This window comes from Zingiber officinale, chromosome 5B, assembly GCF_018446385.1.
Source record: "Zingiber officinale cultivar Zhangliang chromosome 5B, Zo_v1.1, whole genome shotgun sequence".
Classification (NCBI taxonomy): Eukaryota; Viridiplantae; Streptophyta; class Magnoliopsida; order Zingiberales; family Zingiberaceae; genus Zingiber; species Zingiber officinale.
Genome location: NC_055995.1, coordinates 1,450,293 through 1,474,802, shown reverse-complemented (window position 1 = coordinate 1,474,802; position 24,510 = coordinate 1,450,293). Strand labels below are relative to the sequence as shown.

The 24,510-nt window shown below is 39.8% G+C and overlaps 2 protein-coding genes across 2 annotated transcripts; both read right to left on the bottom strand.

Moving 5' to 3' along the window:
• Positions 1-345: 345 nt before the first annotated feature.
• Positions 346-2,095, bottom strand: LOC121987968 (1-aminocyclopropane-1-carboxylate synthase 1-like). The gene is made up of 4 exons (XM_042541669.1): positions 1,952-2,095; positions 1,703-1,834; positions 1,442-1,602; positions 346-1,351 (listed from the first exon to the last, which is right to left on the bottom strand). The coding sequence occupies exons 1-4, from the start codon at positions 2,093-2,095 to the stop codon at positions 385-387; spliced, it is 1,404 nt and encodes a 467-aa protein (XP_042397603.1). The 3' UTR covers positions 346-384.
• A 19,900-nt stretch (positions 2,096-21,995) lies between these two features.
• On the bottom strand, positions 21,996-22,591 carry LOC121987191 (basic leucine zipper 8-like). The gene has a single exon (XM_042541088.1). It carries the CDS (start codon positions 22,570-22,572, stop codon positions 22,096-22,098), a length of 477 nt encoding a protein of 158 aa, XP_042397022.1. The 5' UTR covers positions 22,573-22,591; the 3' UTR covers positions 21,996-22,095.
• Positions 22,592-24,510: the final 1,919 nt, after the last annotated feature.

Sequence of the window (24,510 nt, the reverse complement as noted above, 5' to 3'; positions counted from 1 at the left end):
CTCACATCCAACCTTGGGGTAAATTTCACCCTGCCTGTACAGGCACTGCCCTAACCTCTCACAATGAGGTGGTGGGACCCACTACTTAAGTGTGGGTCCCATCATCCCAATGTGAGAAGTTGGGGCAGTGCATGTACAGGTAGGATCGAATTAACCCAACCTTGGGCACATCCAAATCAATGCTCCAATTAAAGAAAAAAAAATCTAAAATAAATTTAGAAAAACAAAAAAGAAGAAATATTCTCTATCTTTTGTTCAGAAGAAACAGGGAACAAAAGATGATGGACATATTTATAATGCACATGCACATTCACAACAACTACTACCATATATCCATCTATCCATCTATCGATCTACCTAATAATTTCATTCCTAATTAATTAATTAATATCCTCTCTCGCACGACGACGATAGCCCCATCATCATCCACCTTGCGAGGCGAATTGGCCCCCTCGGTCGGCCGTCGGTCGCGGGGTGGCGGCCGCCGCCTCGGCCGGAGGAGGCGACGAAGTCCTGCAGGCGGCGCAGAGCGACGTCGAGGGTGTCGGCGGTCATGTTGGCGAAGCAGAGGCGGAACCAGCCGGGCTCGCCGCAGTGGCACGAGGATCCCGGCGAGATGTTGAGCCCCACCTCGTAGACCACCTTCCGCCACAGCTCCATCTCCGCCTCGAAGGTGTCGGCGAGCAGCAGGGGCCGCATGTCCACCCAGCAGAAGAGGCCCGCGTCGCTCTCCAGGCACTCCACGCCGGCGCGGCGGAGCCCCTCCACGAGCCGGCCGTGCCGCTCCGCGATCCTCCTCTTGTTCTCCGCCACGTAGCGCGCGGTGAAGTCCCGGTCGGAGAGCAGAGCCGCCAGGAGATACTGCGTCTGCGAGGAGACGAGGCCGAAGCTGGACATCTTGGTGGCGGCGGCCACCACCGCCGCGTTGCCGGAGTAGAGCGCGCCGACGCGGAAGCCCGGCAGGCCGAGGTCCTTCGACAGGCTGTAGACCACATGGACGCGGCCGGCGAGGTCGGAATGCAGGGGATGCCCCTGCATGACCTCGAGGACGCTGACGTAGCCGCCGGCCGACCCGGCGAACGCGGTGCCGGCGTAGATCTCGTCGCTGATGAGGTGGACGTCCTTAGCCAGCGCGAAGTCGAGCAGCGTCCGGATCTCGCCGCCGGTGAGCGAGGTGCCGAGTGGGTTGGAAGGGTTGGTGACCAGCACTCCCTTCACGCGCAGACTCTGCTTGCGAGCTTGTCGGTAGGCCTTCTCCACCGCGCGCCTGGTGATGCGGAAGCCATTGGAGCTGGAGCAACGGATCGGGACGATGTCGGCGCCGGTCCGCCATTTCAGATCCCGGTCAAACCTGTTCAAATATTATTAATTAGTCAACGATTAATCAATATAATTATGCGATTAAACTACAATTAATCAATCGATTAACTCACTTACTTACCCGGGGTAGTAAGGAGTAGGGAGGAGGAATGCTTCGCCTGGCTCAGCGAGGCAAAAGATTAGTGTCTCGTTGGCGGAGGTGGAGCCGGCGGTGAGGACGAGGTTGCGCCACTCCAGCTCCACCTTGTTTCCTCTCAATTGGCCCATGAAATCCGCCAATGCCTGCATTAATTAATATATATATATAATCAATCACGTGTATCATCAAATCGAATTGAATCGAATCGAATCAAATTATATATATATATATATATATATATACCTTCTTGAATTGTGGAAGGCCGTGATAGTCCTGGAAAAGAGCGAGCTCGCGGAACACGAGAGCGCCGTCTCGCCTGAGGCCGGCGGCGTCGGGGTGGCGCTCCAGCCACGACTCGATGAGATCGAAAGAGAGCTGCAAGGATCGAATCAATATATAATTAATACAATTATATATATATTTGGTGAATAATATATGCATGGCGTGCGTCGATGGTGCATGGGTGGAGTATGTAGGAACAATTATACGGACCTGGTTCTCTGCGAGACCCATTTGGATGATACCGGTGGGGTTCGTGTTGGGGTCATAAGGGTTCTTCTCGTACTCCTCCCATCCCAGGAAGTAGGAGGAATCCTGGCCATGGGCGTTGCATGCAGCTTTCCTCGAGAGCAACATTTGGACCATTATATATATATATATATATATAAATATATATAGATGGATTTCTACCGCAACTGCTACTGCTTATATAATCAATCTACTGTCGAAGATTTCTCTCTGACTCTGAGGTCGGGGAGGGAGGGAGAGGGAAGGCGAGCCTAGATTTTTCTCTGTGTACGTTGTTGTTTGCTATTATAGTAGTAGAATGCTGTGGCTGGGGGTTTGTAGGAGGTTCAATATATAGAGAAGCATGGGGAGCAGTTTTCATGGCAGAATTAATGCACGCTGACGATTAAACCCCACACCCAAGAGATCAATCAGCAGAGGGAGGAATCCAGCATTGACTGACATCAAATTAAATAACTTCAATTCCGAATCTAGCTACTCATGATCCAGCAGTAAAGGAGCTGAATTCCTGATCAGTACTGATACTGTCTGTAGTAATTTAACCCCTTCCATTATAATCAGAGAGAAAGGTTGTTGATGTCATTACAATAATTGGCAAGAAGAGGATTACTGCCATTGCCAAATGACTAGAGCAGTAGTAGGATGATTTATGATCTTTTTTCTTCACTTCACTTCAAGCAGAAAAAGATTTGGTGGGCTCTACCCACTTCCAGTTTCCCCCTGCGTGATGGGCCTCCAATTGACTAGTCTCCTTATTAAGGAAGGGGACCATGACAGAGGATTAAGGAAGGCTCTAGAGCTTAATCAAAATGACAAGTTCATCAGTGCTCATCTTATTCATCATCTTAAGGTTCAAGGAGACTAGTGAACATGAGGTGTGACTAACATGTTCACGTAGTGATCGGCTTTAGTGTGTGCACCCTCCACACGAAGGCAAGCAGGCATCTCGCAATTGACATGGGCATGACATTCTAACCTGCACATTCAATGCGACATGACCTTCGATCGCAGGAGGTTGATGTTGGAGCAGTGTCTCATCGATCGTTCATGTGAATTTAGATCTGTTTCGGTGTTCGTAGCTAGATCATCATCATCGATCGAGTTGCAGTTGCAGTCCGCATATTATATGTCAACCATGGCAATCAATGTTCACCAATAATTCTCTCCACGACGTTGTCATTTACTGCCCTCCTCTCTCTGAGCCACTCTGGCATCGTCGTCATCTACAGTCGCCTCGCATGCATGCAGTAATTTAAACTAAACTAAACAGCTGTTGGTACTCTCGATCGATCGATCGATGAGTCTGAAACCTAGAAAAAGGTCTGCATGGAGCTAGTCGTTCTGTGTTTACCGTATCAACGGAGACATCGTGTCGTAATGTGCCAAAACCAACGAGCTAGCAAGCTAGTCCCCTGCCCCCAAAACTCTCGCAGCATGAGTGCATGGCCTGCAACACGTAGCCCTGACCAGTCGCACTTAGCTTCTTCCCCTGTCAAACTGGACCATTTTGTCATCAAATTGGGTTCCTCGATCGCCTACCTCTGCCTGCCTGCCCTACGGCATGCCACGCACTGTTAGCATCTGGGTGGTGTGGCTGCACATGGCGCTGCAGAAGGGGGGAAGAGGAGAAGGGAGGGGGGGCCTGAAGGGTCAGGGACCCAATTTGTACCCCTCGTTGACAAACCTACATGTTATCTCACCTCTTCCGTTGCTTTCCTCTTCAATGGAGTAGGCCCTGCTTCTCCTTCCTTTCACCATTCCTCTCTCAGGGAGCTATAGCTTTGCTAGCTAGCTAGCTAGCTACCTTTCCAGCTTATCCTCTCCCACTAACTCTATCATGATCAAGCTACCCCCATCATTCTTCCAAGACTTACCTCGCTTTAGAGTTTGTCCATGATAGCAATGCTCAGCTATATCGATCGATCGATCGACACGAGTAGAAGCCATGAGCGCAACGTAAATTGCTGTCCCGAAACCAACCTGGAGGACTCGTCCTTTTATGATGGCCTCGTCCCCCCCAGGACCAACAAGTGTGACCTGGATTTTGTACTTGAAGAGTAGGCCATGATAGGCATATGAGGTTGTCTCATCTTGAAAGACCCTCTTCTTCCATTCTAAACTGTGCTATAGTTCAATTCTTTTGACTCAATTAACATACAAATCAAGCACACTAGCTAGCAGTAGTCAGTCTACAGAAGAAAGAAAGCCACGAGACAGGGCTCCATGATGCTTCATCTGTAGGAGCTCCTCCAAAGAAGTGGTCGGCTGTAGATAGATCTCAATGGGACACTCGGCTTACTTGTCGGAGTACCAACCATTTGAAGGGCTTGTCATAGTCCCCCTCCCCACTACTTGTATCCATTTCTTAATTACTTGGCATCTTAACTTCTTATCATTCATTCAATATTGGTTTCCATTAGCAATTAAAGAACAACTGAAACATTGCCATCTTAACTTCTGAAGGTAGTGGATCTTCTATGCCATTAATAATGACTCGAGTAAGTTTTCATTAGTGGAAAAATTCCAGTCGGAGCTGGCAGATAATGGTGATCCAGAGATGACTCTGGGTCACACCATCTTGTCCACTCTGCACACTGATTGGTTTTGCCATCCGGGAAGGAAGTCCAAATAGTTGGGACTCTCTTTTGGCTCTGCCATTTTTTTCTGAACAGGGGTTTGAGTGGCCGGCCGGGGTCACTGCCTTTTCATCAAGAACAAAATTAGGACATTGGGCCAAAAATACACCAGGCAAGTGACAAGCCAACATGCCAAAGGCTACCGCACGAGAAACATGAGTCCCTCGACAGGACAAGCTTGTCGACCGATCACAGACGTCTTCCTTGCCTTGACCGGAACTCGAACTCTCCGAGAAGCCGAAAGCCATGGCCATGGCAAACTGTGAAGGGGGAAAGGAGTAGCTAGCACATGCCAGAGTATCAATTATTTAAGTAGCCATGCATCATTGTCTCTTTGAACTAATAAACCAGAAGCAAAATCATGATTTTCGTTTGAGAAAGCATAGTCAAACAGACTACTACAGCAGCATGACTGGTTGTTCATGATCTGAGAGATAAGAATGTGGATATCAGATATCCTGACAAACAAAAATGCAAGTGTAGGCATCAGAAAGTAGAGCTACATCAGTGGCCAGATGATAAGTCAAGAAAAGCTGCAGTATTCAACTGGTTCACTCGTTTTCCCTTTTGAGTGGCATCTGAGTCGCGGAGCAGAAAGCCTCAATTATCTGCATCTTCATCGAGTGACGGCTCAATTCTTTCAAAGAGAACGTTCAAAGTAGTGCATGATCAAATGAGCAGAAAGTCTCAATTCTTTCTAGAGAAAGTGAACTTATCACCTGCCTAGGTACCAATCAGGTTGTTTGAGAAAGAAAAGCAACCATGTACAGGTGAACTTGAGTCTCCGGGAAGATGAAAGGGACTCAAGTGGTTCTCCAATAATATGAATCACATGCCTGACAGGAGCTGTGTTGCTGTAGAAAACAGAATTGTACTTGTGTGATTTATGAGGAACTGCAGGAAGCAGTACAAACGCAAAAAGGCCGGGCAATGGCCTGGAGCATGGACCAAATGTATTGCAGGAAGCAGCCCATTTCAACCATTTGCTCATCTCTCTAATCTTTCTTATTGTCTCACAAGTCTTTCAAATGTATTGCATTAGCATCAGAAGTTCATGTTGCTGATCTGTCAAATTTTGATCAAATCTTAGTCCAATATGCATACATTTTCATAGACCACTTCTTGTGTTCAACAACTTAAAATAGTTGAAATAAAAAACTTAATCTTTTGTAGATGAATGAATATTCATTCATTAACTTAGAGGATATTTCTAGAGCATATTTTTAGCATCTAGTTTATGAAGAGAAGTGTCTCTTAAAAAGTCTTTTGTATGTGTTTCTTAAAGAGTTTTATTTGTATATATAAATATGTCCTTGTACTTGATATTTTTATCAATCAAGAAGTTTAAGAAACAACTGTTATTGATTTCTCCTCTAATTCTCTTCCTCTCTATAAAGATCCCCATCTTCATTTTCTCTAACAAAATGGTATCAGAGAAGTGCTCAAGTGATGGCTAACAATGGAGCTTCTTCTTTTCATTTTCCTCATCTCACAAAGGAGAATTATGAGACGTGGTGTTTAAGGATGAAAATCTTACTTGGTTCTCAAGATGTATGAGAGATGGTAGAGGAAGGCTATGTGAAGCCTCAAAATAAAGATAATTTACCTTAAGTAGAGAAAGATATATTCTTTGTCAAAGACAAAGAAGAAGGATCAACAAACCCACACTCTCATCCATCAATGTTTGGATGATTCCATGTTTGAGAAAGTGGCCCATGCTACTACTTCAATAGAAGCTTGGGAGATATTGGCAAAGTCTCTCTAAGGTGTTGACAAAGTAAAGATGGTAAAACTTCAATAACTAAGATGTGATTTTGAAACATTGTAGATGAAAGAGTCAGAATCCATCATGAATTATCATTCATGGGTGAAAGCAATTGTCAATCAATTAAAGAGATATGGAGATAAGATAGAAGATGTACGTGTTGTGGAAAAGGTGCTTCGTTCTTTAATTCTTAACTTTTGATTATATTGTGTGTCATTAAAGAAACAAAAAATTTAGATTCAATGACTATTGAAGAATTGGAAGGCTTATTACAAGCCCATGAAGAAAAAAAATGAAAAGAAGACAAGACGAGCCATTGGAGCAAGTTATCAAAGCTAGGACTACACTAAAGAATGATGAAAGAGGACACAACTATTTTAGAGATTGTGGTCGAGGAAGAGGCTATGGGCGAGGAAGAGGACATGAACATGACCAAAATAGACCAAGTGAGGAAAAAAGAAACAACTTTAATCAAGAAGAAAGAAGTCAATCATCATTTAGATATTATGGAAGAGCAAGAGAAAAAGCACAAGACTATTATCCAACTTCAATTGGAAGAAGGTATGACAAGACTAAAATTGAATGTTACACTTGCCATAAAATGGGTCACTATGCTTGAGAATGTCATAGTTATACTAATGATATTAAAGAAGAGACTCATCTTGTTGTTGACAATCAAGAAATTGAAGAGTCAATTTTATTACTACAGATCAAGGAAGAAGACAAAGTTGATAACTATAAGTACTCCGGACTAGTTTTGATATGATCATCCGAGTTAAGTTACGCCCTGTGTATTTGATGCCTTGTGTCCGAGTGTGCAGGGACTTAGGAACACAAGAAGTCGAGCGGAAGACATAGCTAGCGAGAAAGATGACATAGAATATGAGTTGACAGGCTTGGTATATCTGAGGGACAAGGAGTTGCGGAAGAGTATACCAATAGATGAGAAGGACACGACCGACACATTTGAGGGACGAGAAGTCGGGGAGGAAGTCTGTTCGAGGAGAAGGCTGGAGTTGCATTCGAGTGAGCTCAACTCTAGACAACTGGAGTAGAGTTGTAAAACAGACCAACCTGTGGCGGGAAGGGTCGGTCTGTGGCAGGCCAGCCATTTGGTGGAGCAGGGCGGGGAGGGTCGACCCATTATCTTGGCGGGTTGGGTAATCTCCAACCCAACCTAACCAAGGCGGGTTGCGTGTTAGGCGGGCCAACCCTCGAGCCCATAAAAATTTTTTAAAAATGTTATATCTTCAATGTTTTACTTCGAAAAGATTTTATCAATCAAATATATTCAGAAATAGATATTTTAAATGTAAATGGACAAAAACGAGTACTCATGATGAAAAATACTACTTTTATTTTAAAATTATAACAAAAAAGATAATAAATTGACATAAAACTTAGCTTACATGTGTTTCTTAATCCGCGGGACAGTTATTTTTGATATATCCTTCTTCTTGGTAGTTATAGCACCAAACATTCCTTTTACTCTGAAAAGATTTTGTTCCCTGTCTCTTGTCAAAATTATTAGATTTTAAAATTTTTAAAAACTTTCTTACTAGAAAATCTTCTTCATTTCGTTGAGAGAAGCTTTAGAGTCTGGTTCATCCCTTTTTGTTTTTAGGGCAATGTTCTAACTTGGATATTTTCTTAGTCCTACGCATCTAGATTCGTGAAGTTCTAATGTAGAAAATAAACTTTCTAACATACTTACCCCTAGATCCTTAGAGATATAGTAGAAGTCAATTATTGATGTCCAATTTGGGGTCCTCGGGAAAGCATTAAGAGTATACCTTAGTGAGTCTTTGTTCGTTACCGTTTCTCCAAGATTGGTGAGTTTGGTGATCAGCTCCTTTAGTTTGGCGTGCAGTTGAGCGACTAATTCTCCTTCTTTCAGTTGAAGGTTGGTCAACTAATTTTTGAGCAAGTTCCATCTCAGTAACTTAACCTCTGATGTCTCTTCGTGAAGTTCTAGGTGTAAGTACCCCAGGTAAGTTTTGATATAATCAACCGAGTTAAGTAAAGTCCTATGGTGTTTTGATCCTTATGTCTAAGTGTGTAGGACCTTAGAAACACAAGAAATCGAGTGAAAGACACAGCGGATGAGAAAGATGTCATGGGGACCGAGTCGACGGGCTCGATGCATCTGAGGGAAGAGAAGTTGGGGAAGAGTACACCGGTGGAGCGAGAAGGATGTATGCGGCACTTCTGAGGGAATAGAAATCGGAGGAGAAGATTGCTCGAGGAGAAGGCAGAGTTGGGTTTGAGTGAGTCAACTCTGGAAGGCCGGAGGATTATCCAAGCCACCAGAGACGAAGCTAGAGATTGGAGAAGGCGATGGATGAGTCGGCACTAGGCTGACTGGTCTAGGTGCTCGAACCACCTACAGAAAAAATTTCACTGTTGAGAAGTCGTTACATGGAGATAAAGTTTGCACAGTCGAGGACACCCAGAGAGGGTCCAGGTGCCTGGAGATGTCACGCCAACAAATGACTATTTTCGATCAGTGGGCTATAAATAGAGCCCTGATCTTCTTTATTTCATACAATACTTGTATTCAATTCTCTTATTTGATGTTTTCATTATTCTGAGCTAAAAATAGTTGATACGGTGATGAGAACGAGGCCCACCAAAGATGGGTTAAAGTGGGGAATAACGGCTAATGTAGACGTCAAAGTCAAAATAGTCAAAAACCCAGGTCCACAGATCAGGCGAAGTTGGCTTAATGGGCCTCCAATGACAGTTGGACATGATCGTCCAAACGACTATCCTCTGAAAACTTACGACTAGAGTTAAGAGCCAAATAGTAAATCTCCCAGACCACTGTTCCTGCCGATCGAACGGCATGTTCGATCTGACAAAAGACAACCCTCCGACAACAGGAAAGCTGAGTGAAGGAAAATCGCTTTGTTCAGTACGATCGAGTTGGGATGTCCCTGCCGAGTGACCTCTAGTCGGCCTACAGTGGGACCCACCTACATATCTCATCGTACCCTTTTAGAAGTTTATGCCACTGACAACAGAGCATGTCTAGTAGACAAATCGTACTTTAGAAACTTTTAGCTTGTCACATCAGAGATTTGTGTGCTTGTTTAAGGAAAGATGTCAGGGATATTTTTTTACTTATATTTTCCTAGAACGCTTTGAAAAACATGCATACGCTTTGAGATGTGTGCAAAGACGCTACAGTGACACTGTAAAATGAGGTTTTCATCCACAGACAGAAGTATTTGGTGCAAAAAGTACCAGACGATCGAACCTAAGTTTTGATTATGACAAAGAGTTTAAAGTTAAACTATCTTGTTATTTAATAAGTTGAACTAAGTGTACAGGAAAGTTCTAAGTGATCTTAAGCAAAGGAAAGTCCTAGCCGCGGTTAAACAACGAAGTTCTTGTCTAGGGGACTGGGTGAAGTCTTGGTGGGTCGAGGATTTTGGGTGAAATCCTAGAGTCGAGGACTCTAGGTGAAAATTCTGGGGGTCGCGGATACTAGGTGAAAGACTGGATGGGTGGTGGATCGGACGCTCAGCATGAAGTCCTGAAGTCTCGGATGTTGATCAAAAGTCTAGACAGTCTGTAGGACCAGTCTGGCAAAAGATAATTTTTTCTGAGAGGAGTAGGTGAGGACACGTTCCTCGAAGAGGAAACAGTAGGCGTCAATCTGACCTAGAGTTTCTGTGAAACTCAAACTCAGGACCGGACAGTCCAAAAGCTGTCAAATATTGTCATTTTTACATATTATTTGCCTAGACTAACTTTATTTTGTAGAAAAGGCAATTCTGAAAAAGCTGGTCCGAGCGCTCGGAGCTGCTCCGGGCGCCCTAGATGCGTTCGTCGAACAGCAGCCCCCGGCGAGCCTCACCCGACAGGCACCCTCGCGATCCGAGCGCCTAGTGTTGCTCTTGGAGCTCGGACGACCAATAAATGATCCGAACAACAGCTGGCACACGATGATTGGCAGAGCGACATCATTGTCTGGATGCCTGGAGATGGATAATTTTTGCATATCGAGTTTTGATGAGAGCACACTAAGTTAGCCTTGTGGGGGTGCCCGGGGAGGTTCCAAGAGCTCGGAGAGGTTCCAGGCACCCGGAGTGTGCTATTAAAGGAGGATTCTACCAGCACCTCAAGGACAACATTCTAAGTATCTTCCATTTCTGTATGCTGCTATGATAAAGCCTCTACGACGCCTGAAAGCTGCTCCGACGACTGCGTTTAAGATTTGATTCTTCAAGTCGTTGGTATTGTTTTCATTTGAATTTGCATCTACTTAAATCATATTGTAATTCTTTACGATTGATTAGTGATTGCCCATTGAAAGCACTCAGCGAGTGTGGGTATTAGAGTAAGAGTTATCACAAGCTCCGAACCAAGTAAATCTTAGTTGTGTTAGTGTATTATTTACTGTTATTCTTTTCTTCTGCTGCCACTTATCTCTCAAGTTTTTAAACGAAAGTGAAAGCTACAAGTGCTATTCAGCGCCCCCTCTAGTGCAATGATCCTATAATTGGTATTAGAGCGGGACCGCTTCAAATCCGTAAAACCACCATCAAGCAATTTTTTTGTGGTATTGGTTTTAAATTTTTTTTGAGTCGATTAGAATCGGTACAATTACCCCTTCTGATCAATTTCAAAATTATTTTTTTTCAAAGTTGGCGCAACACCACTCAAGTTTTTTTAAACTCTTTATTCCGCACTGCTAATCCAAGATCAAGTCTTGGGACAAGTCTGCCTATTTTTTTTTATGCTAGATTTATTTTTAAATGGCCTACCAAGAAGCTTATAGCACCACATGCTCATCACTCTTCTCTGGTGAAGATTTTGACTACTAGAAGAGCCGAATGGAGTATTATCTCAAAACACAAGTTGAGATGTGGATCATCATCCAAATCGGCTTGGCACTTCCACACGACGGCACTGGAAAACTAGTATCCTGTGAAAATTGGGATCAAAGCGTAATGAAGAAAATTGAAGCTGATGTAAAAGCAACCTAGACCCTTCAATGTGGCTTAACCAAAGAGGAATTGAACCGGGCCGGTCCCTTCAATAGTGCCAAAGAATTATGCAAAAAGCTAATTGAGCTGCACAAGGGCACCTTTGACACTAAGGTAAGCAAACGAGACTTGATTTTAAATAAATTATACAATATTAAGATGCAGGATGGTGAGTCAGCAAATCAACTCCATGCTCAGATCCAAGACTTGCTTAACAGATTCCACGCAATCAGACAAAAAGTAGAGAATCGCAATATCATCAAGTATGCCCTTAACGCTTTTCCGAGGAATATCTTGTGGGCATCTATTGTAGATGCATACAAGATATCTAAGGACCTTTCTTTAATTAGACTAGATGAGTTATTTTTAGAATTTGAACTTCACGAACAGACTAATATAATGCATGTTCGGTCGAGAAAGGTATTATGTTAATTGCAGGTACAAGCAAGACAAAGGAGTCTAAGAACAAGCGCCAAACTGAACCCAAGTCTAAAGACGAATCGGACTCAGAAGACGACGATGAAATTACCATGGAGCTCGTCAACCTAGTACAAAAATTGCACAAGAAAAAGAAGGGCTTCACAAAATACGAGATCAAGAAGGCAATACAGTTAAAGACAACACAACCAAGTCCAACCACAAAGGCCAAGTTTGAAGTCACCCGCTACGACTACAACAAGAAGGGGCACATCAAAGTGAACTGTCCAAACCAAAGGGAAACGAAAAGTAGTAGAAGAAGAAGACGCTCTAGGCAACGTGGGATGAATCTTCATTAGAAGACTCCGACGAAGATATCGAACAGATGAGCTTCCTCGCACTTCTGGCCCGAGAACAAGTCATCAAATCTGAGTCTGAGACAGAATTGGAAGCTGAGTCCAGACAAAGCCACGGATCCATATCCGGTTCAGAAGGTTCCCAATCAATTGTAAGCATTTCTCTAATTAGATCGCATAATTTGATTTCGAACTTATCTAGAAAACTAGCTAAATCCAACCTCCGAGTCAAGTCACTCCAGGAGGAGGTCAAAGTTCTCAAGGAAATGACTAAGCCAAGCTTCTTGACCGAATCTATTCAGGCTAGAACTTCAACTCAAGTCCAACAACTTGAGAAAGAAAATTCTAACATAAAAAGTTAAGTCAAAGAATGTAGGGACTCGTTAGAACGGTTTACTTTGAGTTTCAAGAACCTTAACCTAATTCTTGGGAAACAAAGGGTCATATACAACCGATCCGAACTTGGGTATAAAGCTAAACATAAATTCAAACCTTATTTATCACTTGTTAATCGAATAAATAGAAAAGTGCTCCAAGCATGAGTCTCTAAGTCTAACTTGGTTAATCTAGTTAGACTTTATCAGTTTTGGATCTCCAAGGATCAAATCTACTACCTTGATATATCATATCGAGGCTATGATCCGGGGGAGCCAATAGAAATACTATTTTTATTATTAAATAAATTTGTTTAATATTTGATTTACCACTTTCCTTATACATGCTTAGATTAGGATAGATAAGGATTTAGGCTTGATTGACACTTGTTTAGTTACACCAAGAATTCTTAGAAAGAAAATTAAATATTTAATTTCTTTAAAAGGCTTTGTCTATAAGTGATTGTTGTTCCAATATCCAAGAAGACCTAGTGTCTCGTCACAGTTTGGAAGGTAATTATTTAAATGAATGTTTAATTGACTAACTGTTAAAGTTTAGTCTAACTCAAATATAAATTAATTCTTAGATGTTAATCTAAATTGAAGATTAAAATTAACCATTTCATAAAACTTATAAGGTCTGATTGATAATATAAAAAAGGGTGAGATAGATTTAGATAAAAAATTAGTAAAATCAAATTTAACTCAAATCAATCTTAATCTAACTCAAATTAAATTTAAATTAAACTAACTTAAATCAAATTTAACTCAAATAAACCTTAATCTAATTCAAATTAGATTTAAAATAAATTAACTTAAATCAAATTTAACTCAAATCAATCTTAATCTAACTCAAATTAAATTTAAATCAAATTAACTTAAATTAAATTTAACTCAAAGCAACCTTAATCTAACTTAAGTTAAATTTAAATAAAACTAACTTAAATCAAATTTAACTCAAATCAACCTTAATCAAACTCAAATCAAATTAAAATCAATCTAACTCAAATCAAATTAAAATCAACTAATTAAATCAAATCAAATTAAACTTAAATCTAATTAATCTAACTAAACTTTAGTTAAACTCAATTAACCATCTCACAATCACTCATAGGTATAACATGATAGACAACCTACACTAGGTGAGATGGAAAATTAAGGAGTTGAATTCAATCAATTTATCTTATAATCCGTCAAAATTGGATCCAAATCAAATAATTTATTGTAGGAATATAATGATTTATACCAATTGATGTTAGATAGTGGATACTCTAGACACATAACTGGAGATTGATTGAAGTTCACCAAGCTAAAACTTAAGAACATAGGATCAGCTGCATTTGACAACGATGGAAAACTTAAGGTAATCAGAACAGGTAATATCGAATTGAGTTCCGATTTCATTATTCAAAAAATATTATTAGTCAATGAATTTAATTTTAACTTACTTATCATAAGTCAAATGTGTGACTCTAGATACATAGTTACTTTTTCTAACTCTGAATGTTTAATTAAAAATATTGAAAACCCTAAAATTACACTTAAGGAAACTAGGAAAAATAATATTTACATAATTGACCTACCAACCTCCTTACTAAAGTGTCTTTTAACACAATAAGAGGAAACCAAGTTGTAGCACAGAAAATTGGGTAACACTCACATCAAATTCATTTAAAAAATGAGTCAAAATGACTTAGTTAGATGTCTACCAAAATTAAAAAAATTTAGAAAATACAATCTGTAATACTTGTCAATAAGGTAAACAAACTAAGTCAACCTACAAATTAATAAACCTAAATTGAACCAACTCAATACTTGAGCTCCTACACTTAGACCTATTTATTCACACGGAGCCAAGTTACTAAGCATAAACCACTACTGCTTAATCATAATTAATGATTACTCAAGATTTACTTGGGTAAAATTTCTAAAAATTAAAGATGAAACTTTTGAAATCTTTAACACTTTTTACAAATTAATAGAAAATAAAAAAGATGCCAAAATTAAAAGAATTGAAGTGATAGGGGGATTCAAAAATCATAAGTTTACCCAATTTTATCAAACTAATGAATATAATCATGAATTTTCATGTCCTAGAACTCCAAAAAAAATGGTCCAGTAGAACGAAAAAATAGAACATTACAAAAAATTGCTATAATCATGTTAAATGAATATAACCTAAGTAATCCATTTTTGACCGAAGTAATAAATACAGCATGTTATATTCAAAATAGAATATTAATTAATAAATTTTACAATAAAACTCCCTATGAAATATATTATAATAAAATACTCAATCTAAATTATATAAAAGTTTTTGGATGTAAAGTACATATATTAAACACTAAGGATTATTTAGATAAATTTACATCAAAATCTTCAACTGACATCTTTTTAGGGGATTCAACAACTAGTAAAGCCTATAGAGTCTATAACAAGGATACCCTAAAAGTTAAAAAAATAACCAATGTAATTTTTTATGAAGAAAATAACCTACCTAATTTAATCAATGAAAATAATAATCAAATTATAAGAAATAAAGAAGATGATGAAGATAATAAAATTAGACAAAATCAAGTGACTTCAAAGAACCAATTGTTGACTCTAACATAAGATCATCAAGGATGAGTTCTAATCACTCATCTGACCAAATTTTGGGTAATCCAACGTTACAAGTTCGAACTCAATCATCTTATAGAAATCTAAATCAAATAGCCCTTATTTCTAAAATTGAACCTAAAACTATAGAAGAAGCCCTACCTAACCCAGATTGGATAATTGTGATGCAAGATGAACTAGCTCAATTTGAAAGAAACTAAGTCCGGAAACTAGTGCCTAAACCCACAAATAAATCTATAATTGATACTAAGTAGGTCTTTAGAAATAAACTAGATGATAAAGGTGAAATAGTTAGAAATAAAGGTAGACTAGTGGCAAAGAGGTTCAGCCAAGTAGAAAGATTATATTATGATGAAACATATGCACCAGTAGTAAAACTTGAATCCATCAAAATGCTCTTAGCCTATGTAGCACATAAAGAATTCAAGTTATACCAAATGAATGTCAAGTCTGTATTCCTCAATGGATTCATCAAAGAAGAAGTTTATGTGAATCAACCCCCAGGATTTGAGGATTAGACTACTCAAACCATGTCTTTAGGTTAAAGAAAACTTTATATGAACTAAAATAGACACCTAGGGCCTGGTATGAATGACTATCAATATACCTAATATCTAAGGGGTTTAACCAAGGACAAATACACCAAACCTTATTAAAACCTAAGAAAAAAATATTTTTATAGCTTAAATTTATATAAACGACATAATTTTTGGCTCGTCCAATACTAAATTTTTAAACGAATTCACTAAATTAATGGAAAATGAATTTGAAATGAGCATAATAGGAGAACTTAATGTTGGTCCCTTTGGAGGCCGGCAAGAGGGGAGGGGTGAATTGCCCTGAAAAATAAACCAACTCTTTCTCGGCTTATAACTAAATAAAAAACACTTGTAAATAAAAAGCAAAGAGACTAATTAAAAGAAAGTAGACACAAATTAAAGGAGTTACTTGGTTTGCAATCAGAAGATTGCTAATCCAAGGAGAATATGACGCGCTATCTGAAGATCTCCTTCGGGCGGAGTAGCCTATTACAGCGTTATCAGCATAGATAGAAAAGTATAGCACAGAAAATTGGATTACAAGTGAATTGATTTAACTGTGAAAATCAGTGTTATATTTATAGCATTGTTCGAGCGCCTGGAAGGGTTCCGGGTGCCCTAGCGTGGATAAAATTTTATCCCTTTCGCACAGATCATGGTTTGACCGCGATCTAGATAAAAACTCGGTCCGGGCGTCCGGAAGGGTTCCGGGCGCCCCGGACTGTTTCCGGCGCCCGGACCCCCAAAGCCAACTCTAGTTGACTTTTTCCATCCAAGACCTCTGCTCCGGTTCAGCTCGCCTTGGTCCGGGTCTTCCGCTCCGGCTCCGCTATCTTGGGTGATCTCGGCCATCCGGAATAGGGCTCACCCGAACGTAACTTCCGGCCTTCTCCTCGAGCAGCCTTCCTCCCTGATTTCTCGTCCCTCGAATGTCGCGTACGTTCTTCTCGTCCACCGGTGTACTCTTCCGCGGTACCTCGTCCCTCGGACGCATCAAGCCCGTCGGCTCTCTCCCCGTGCCGTCCTTCTCACTAGCCGCGTCTTTCACTCGACTTCCTGTACTCCTAAGCTCCTGCACACTTAGACACAAGGGTTAAACCAAACATGACCTAACTTAACTTGTTTGATCACATCAAAACACCTTGGGGTTCCAACAATCTCCCTCTTTTTGATGTGAGCAACCCAAGTTAAGATAGGGTAAAACAAACATAATGTAGAAACAAATAATTTTTCAAATAAGTGTAAGTAAGATTTTTCAATGAAATTTTTTGAATATGTTGGTGCAAGTTGCACCAGAATCAAACATAAGTTTTGATGTTGTCAAAGGTTCAAGTTAAGTCTTGTTGTGATCTAACAAGTTGATTGAGTGTGCAGGCTGTTTACTCAACAGAGAAAGACCTAGCTGGAGGCTAGGCAGGAGAAATCTTAGCAGATCATGGAACCCAGGTGCAAGTCCAAGTGGGTCGAGGGGACCCGACGCTTGGCGGTGTGATCGAGAGGTCTGGAGGACCGAAGATCAAGAGAAAAGTCATGACGAGCCAATTAAGGCTGAGTGAAAAGCTCAAACTAGATCTGGAGGATCAAAGTTTGGCAGGTAAGTTGAGGTAAACTAACTGGAGGAGCGACAGTGAGGTCATGTTCCCGAAGGGAACAACCTAAGGTCGCTGATCCAACTGAAGAAACCGGGAAGGTTTCAAAGTTGAGATCTAGACAGTTCTACTGTCTTTCATATTACTCTTGCAATATAATATTATTGTTCTAACATCTGTTTTGCAGAAGATTTGTGCTTAACGCTGTTTTGTAGGTCCGAATGGATCGGTCGACCGAACCACTAGATCGGCTGACCGAACAAGGGAAAACCAGTGCAGTATTCAGATCAGACCAGAACAGAGTCCGAGTCAGATCAAGTATTGATCAGTCGACCGAACAGTAAGATCGGTCGACCGAACCGTGGTGACTCAGCACAAGACATGGAAAAAGGCCAAATCAGTCGACCGAACTGTAAGATCGGTCGACCGAACCAATCAACATTAATGAGTCATTAAGTGCAAATCTCAGCTGATTTCGACGAATAGAGAAAGAGTCTATTCGGTCGACCAAAATATTGGATCGGTCGACCGAACCCTTTATGATCAGTAAATGCAAAAGAACGAGCCAGCGTCAGACTCCAGCCGGGAAGGAAGGGAGCGAGTTCAGTCGACCGAACAGTGGGATCGGTCGACCGAACGTCTATTGCACCTATAAAAGAAGGCTCGAAGTCTGTGGCTGGAACAACACTCTTCTGATCATCTCAAAGCTTTTCTCTGCATACGGACTGTGCTACAAGTCTTCATGAGTCCTGCAAGCTACTCCGTCCGGAAGTACTGACCGAGCTTCGACTTTTAATTACTATTGTCGGTATATTTTATTTGTACTGCACTTAATTTCATATAAGATAGTAGAAGTGTTACTATCTTACATATTTGTATCTGTATGATCCACTTCTTTCCGAAGATTTCGGAAAGAAGGGTTATAGTGATTGCCCATCGGTGCGGTCAAGGATCGCGGGCCTTCGAGTAGCAGTCGAGCTAGACTCCGAACGAAGTAAACAAACTTGTCTACTCTTTTACTTTCCGCTGTGCACGACTCTGATTTCAAAGAAAAAGAAAAGTTTTAAATATGTGATATTCACCCCCTCTATCGCACCTATTCGATCTATCAATTGGTATTAGAGCCTCGTTAGCTCTAAAAGTTCTTAACCGATTTTCAAAGCATTTTTAAAACTTTTTCTTTTCTTTTAGAATATTTTTCTTATTTCTAATTTTCAAGCACTGCTAATCCCAAGACGAAAGTCTTGGAAATATTTTTCTTTTAATTTTCGTCTTGCAAGGATGTCAAACTCGTATCAAGAAGGTTATAGTATTGTCCGACCTCCACTATTCAAAGGAGAAAATTTCAGGTATTGGAAGCATAGAATGGAATGTTACTTGAAGTCTGACATCGAGCTCTGGTTCACGATCCTGAAAGGCTACACTCCCCCGACGAAAGACGGAACACCATTAGAACCAGAGGAATGGACTTCCCCAATGATCAAGAAGGCACAACTAAACTACAAAGCAATCAACACCATTCAGTGCGGGCTCACAATGGAGGAGTTGAATCGAGTTGACCCCTACGACAATGCTAAAGAATTGTGGGACTCTCTAGTCAAACTACATGAAGGGATCGACGAATCTAAGGTAAATAAACGGGACTTACTCTTAAATAATTTATTTAATATAAAAATATTTTCCGGAGAGACGGCCTCGCAACTACACGCTCGACTGAAGGACATCCTTAATGGCCTCCACATGATCGGACACAACCTGGAAAATCGCGACACGATAAGGTACGCGTTAAACACTTTTCCGAGGAATACTTTATGGGCATCAATTGTAGATCTTTCAAAGCTTCCTAGCTTACAACCAATGTAAGTGTTTGCTGCTCCTTTCAGTGTTATATTATTCTAAAATGATACTATTTTTTTTTTATTTATTCAAAACTTTGGTTCTCTTCCTCTCCTTCATTTAGTGTAGGTAATTTAGGAGCTATGAAAACTCTTTCAAGAGATAACTTCAACCTAGGATGCAATTCTTTGGAAGGGACAAAGAGATAGTTTTTATGTAATGATCCATTATATTTGGTCATTTACAAGTTTCTTCTCTGTATGCTGCTACATTACTTACAGTCATTATTTTGTTTAATTGCAATATAATTTGCTCGATAATATCTATCATGTGCAGGTCAAAGGTTACATTTTTCCCCTCACAAGGCATTATTAAAGGCATTGTTAATTCAGATTTGGTTAATAACAGATGGTTGATGCTCCATCCCATTTCTTGTTTGTGTTGCTTGGTATTTTAATTTTTAGCTATATGGTAGCCTAGCATTTTATTTGTTTCCTGAATTTCTCTATAAATATTACAAATCTAGTTGATGAATCAAAAAATATTGTTCTAGAAATTTTGTGTTCAAGTTATTTTTTTTCTTTCTTCATGCATGATTGAATTTTATTTATAGTTAAAAAGAGAAAACAAATTGGATTCCTAGATTTAGCAGTAATCTTGACCATACTTATTAAGTTGGGTATACCAATGAGATGTGCTATATGGTCAAGCATTGAGCTCATTTATTGTAGGGCAACCTTGCAAACAACCTTTTGGCAATTTTAATATATCATTGTGTGTTGAAGTGGAACAATATTAAAGACTCTAGCTGAGGTTTTTAAAGCACTAGAACTATTTTTATTTCTTTTCTTCTTATTTATTTATTTATTGGTAAAGTTCATAAAGTACAAGTATTAGTCTTTCCTGCTCCTTTATGTTTGTCAAAGTAGTCTATATATGGTTCAAAGGTTTACCAATTTCTTTGTGTATGTGACTAACTATTAAATTCAAGTAGAATTGAAGTTAAGGATGATAGTTTAAAGAAGTGTGAATAAACTAAGCTCTATTAAATTTGTGTAGTATGCATTTTCTCCAATTGGTTTAAGTGATAGTCAGAGGACTGAAGTCCCCCTCCGACCATTAAAATTTGGTTCACATTCATGATTGGAAAAATATGTTGACAAGTATGTTCTATTTTTTTATTTTAATATATTGTAATATTTATGCCAATTTTCAGGTTTGCCTCTCCACCATGGAATTCAACGATATTTTTTCTCTCCATAGAAAGAAGACTACATTTGAGCATGAGCCTAGCTTGTAAGTACATGTACAAGCTATATGAACTGCTATATATGCTTGAAATTGACTCATCTTTTTTCTTTAAAGTCTTTATTATTCTTGTTCGTTCTTCTCTTTCATTTCCTTTATTTTCCTTTGTACCGTTGAAGGATAGTTCTTGATAGATGTGATTATTCTCTTCCATTTACTAATGATGTTTGCTTTGTTGGTGCACATATACTGTTATAGAAATATGCATGACAATAAAATTTTTCATTGTTTGCTTTGGTGTTTGCAGTTATCAGTAAGCGAAGACTATTATTAGGTGCATACGGAACAATCCTATGTATTTTTCTCATTTGGTATGATATACAATATTTTGAATTATTTTTATTAATTTTGTATTTTCATTATTTTATTTCACTTATACAAATATATACATTATATTTGTAGGTGACAGGTACTTGGATTTTTATGACTCAATATAATGGTTGAAAACGATCCATCTAGCTGAATTTTTATTTTATGAGACTTTGTTAGTTTTAAAATTTAATATTCATAGGGTAGGCGTTGGTTGTTTTGGATGTAAAAGATTTATCATTAGTATTACATTTGTAAATTCGACTCAAATGATTATTAAATAAAAAAAAAATCTATTAGCTATTAAATTTTGTTTTGTAATTTTTTTCTATATATTCTAAATGGTGGATGAATTGCATGTGTAAATATTTAATTCAAGTTATATATTTTAAATAAATATTAATGATAATTTTAAATGTATTTATAAATTATTATAATGATATTTATTAATATCATTATAAATTAGTTAAGGTGACATTTATAAATATCTTTATAATATGATTTATCCTGACATTTTAGACTGTCGTTATACACCTATATTGTGATAATTTTAAAGTTAGCATTGATATTGTATAATGACATCATAAAATGTCAGGAATGCAAAGAGGGTCTAAGACAACATCACTTTATAGGACGTTTTTAAATGATGTCACTAAAACTTAAGTGTCATTAAAAATATACTATAAGGATATTTATGTGTGTCATTATAGATCTTTTTTCTTGTAGTGACATCTTATTGACATTCTAACTGTTTTGGCTTCTTGCTTGTTGCTGCCTTGCTACGACTCTACTAACTCAACACAAGGCTTAATGCTAGATCTACGAACCTAAGGACTGAGTCGCATATGATTATATTGGACCCAGACTGAGCTTGAGGAGGAGGGTAGACGATATATTTTTTTACTAGTTAGTAGTTAGTTATTTCTTTCTATAGCCTTCTTCTGCGATGGCCTATTCCGATTTCTAAAGGAGCCAAAGGCAACCCAACCTACTTGCAATGGCCTATTCCGATATCTAAAGGAGTCAACCCACCAGCTAGCCGATCTCAACCATATCACTCATCGTACTTTTCTCCACGTTTCACATTGCATATGATTTCTTGATCAAAGATCTTTTTAGTCTATAATTAACTAATGGCAGAAGTTTCTGCCCACGTAAAATAAGCTTATTTTCTGACAGATGAGATTTTTTTTAAAATGGTAAATTCCTCGTCGTCCATTAGCCTTCTCCATAAAAGTGGAAGAAAAGGAAGAATCTTCTCTCCTCTCTTCACACTGCCATTTAATACGATTTTCTACTGCCTTTTATATTTACATTAGAAAAATAATAATACGATTAACAGTAGTTAATTGTTCCCGCCACGTTTTTAATTAGAAATGAAAAAGGCTCCTGCATGCGCCGTCAGCGACGCCAACGTCGGATCATTTCCCGCCGCCATCGACGACAGCGGCGCTGGCGGCGGATGGGAAATCCAGCTAAGACGACCGCGCAAAAGGTAATTGTAAGTCCGGCCGGCCTCAGCCAGCCTCCGGCGGAGGGCGGCGGACGCAAGGAGGAGCCGCTCGTTGTCGCGGCGTAACAGGGTGGAGTAGCAGTTCATCGCCTCGAGTCGGTCGGAGAGGCCTCGGTTCTGCGCCGTGAGGCGCTCCTCCTCGCGCAGGAGGCCCTCCAGGTGGCGCTGCCGCCGCATGCGGGACCGCCGCGCGGACTCCCGGTTCGAGATCATGCGACGCAGGCGGCGCTCCTCGTCGGGCGACGGAGGCGGCGTCTCATTGGCCCGTCCCGGCGGGGAATCGATGAACTCGAGCTCGAACGAGTCGACGGCGAAGTCAAGCACGGCCATAGCAGCGGCAGGCGGAGCGCGGCGGTGGAAGAAGGGAAGAGCAGAGGAAGACGGGGAGCAGCATTTAAGCTGCGACGTCGGACCCACCGAGCGGGGACCTGACCCACGTGTCACGACCACCGAATCTCTCGATGGATAAGAGTGGGCCCGGTCTAGTCAGGGAGCACTGTGGATTCGGCCTGCTGATGACGGATCTAGGATCGACTGTTTATCCCAATACACAAAACATATATCAGTTCCATCTTATCCGTTAAAATTTGCTTCCTTCCTGATGAACGGACGAGATCAGTAACTCAGGAACGCGGCTGGTGCGGTCGGAGCATTCGATCGAAAGATTGGTGAATATTAGCTTAACGGCGAAGGAATAAACTGGGAGAGCTCTATTGCTGGCTGGACCAGACCAGAGGTCCAGACCAATCGGTTGTTGGTTCGAGGCAAAGGGACTTTCCAAGCTTTTCGCAAAGCTTCGTTCTTTGTTTCGATAAGCAATGGCGGATTTCAGAGTTTCTCAATTTGGTTCGGTTTTTGTTTTGTTCGATCGACTGCTAGTTGCTTCACAAACGAACGCTCGATCCAGCAAGCAAAGTTTAAAACTGAATTGAAGTTCTCTGTTCTCAGTTCTCAGCTAAAGATGAAGAAAGTGGAGAACAGGAAGAACATTATCTCCAAAGTGGTCCGTGCATGTATATACTTTCCTCTGATGTAGACTAAAAGGTTCATATTCTTCCTTCCTAGTCTCCCTTTTGTTTTGTGTTTATATATTCTACACAAAGTAGAATTGTCCGTGAATATATACTTTACAAGCTACTGTGGCTACGGCAGAACCTTGGATAAGCTAATGAATGAAAACACACTTTTGGACCATTTTATTCCTTTTGCCTGCCTTTTGTGCATTACTTAACAGCTGCAACTTCGTGGATTCCAACAAGAATGGCCCTTGATGTCAGGAAGAGGTGAGGCAACGATGCAATCATGATCGATCGCCCTTAACTTTGAACTTCAAAGTTAGTTTCAAGAGAATAATTAAGTGGCAACTAATTAATATTTACCATGATGTTCTTGGCACTCTAGCTCAATGTGATTAAGAACCTGATTAATGAAGTCTTTCTGACAGCTCAAACATGGGATCAACCTGTAGGTTGATTTGAAGGATACTGTCATATAATTAAAGAGTAGTTTAATTGCACGTGGTGTGTTGGTTGACGTAGGGGAAAGAAAGGTATTAATTAATTTCAAGTAAAAGCTTCTTTACGAGATTATGGTGGATTATGATGCCGCGTTAAGATATTAAAATTATCATCTAGATATTTATAGTTTGATATTCAACTATGACGTATTTATAAAAAAAATTTCTCTAAATACCAAAGGATGTTAGATTGACCGTCACGCGCATTTCTCGATTTATCTTGGTGGCCGGTAGAAAACTTCTATGGGACTAGACCGATCATCCCAGGAATAATCAATAAAGCTAACTGAGTTTATTATTTTTTTTCTTCTTTGTCTCATACATAACTAAGTTGGTTATCACATAACAAATTTATAGAATTGAATAAGAATTGAATCCCGACAAAGATAAATAAATTATCCTTCCATGTGATAGCTAGTTTCGATGTCCTGATTTACTCTCTCCTAATAGTGTATGGCAGTCATGAAGGGCCCTTAGAAAGATGAATTTCACTTTTGACATAATCTTCTTTTAACCTTCTTTAGTTCATCAGATTGAACTGTGCGAAAGTGAATGGAAGAAAAGATTGATGGAAGGAAGAGATTCTAGGGTATTTTAGTTCTATGTTGGAAGTTTTATAATTAGATGGTTAATTTATATTATTATACAAGCATATATGTTGTGAATAAATACGTGGGGAGTGACTTTTTCTACCGTGTGAGTGTACAGAGGTACAAATTCAGGATTTAAATTGTATTGTTCAAATCGATCGG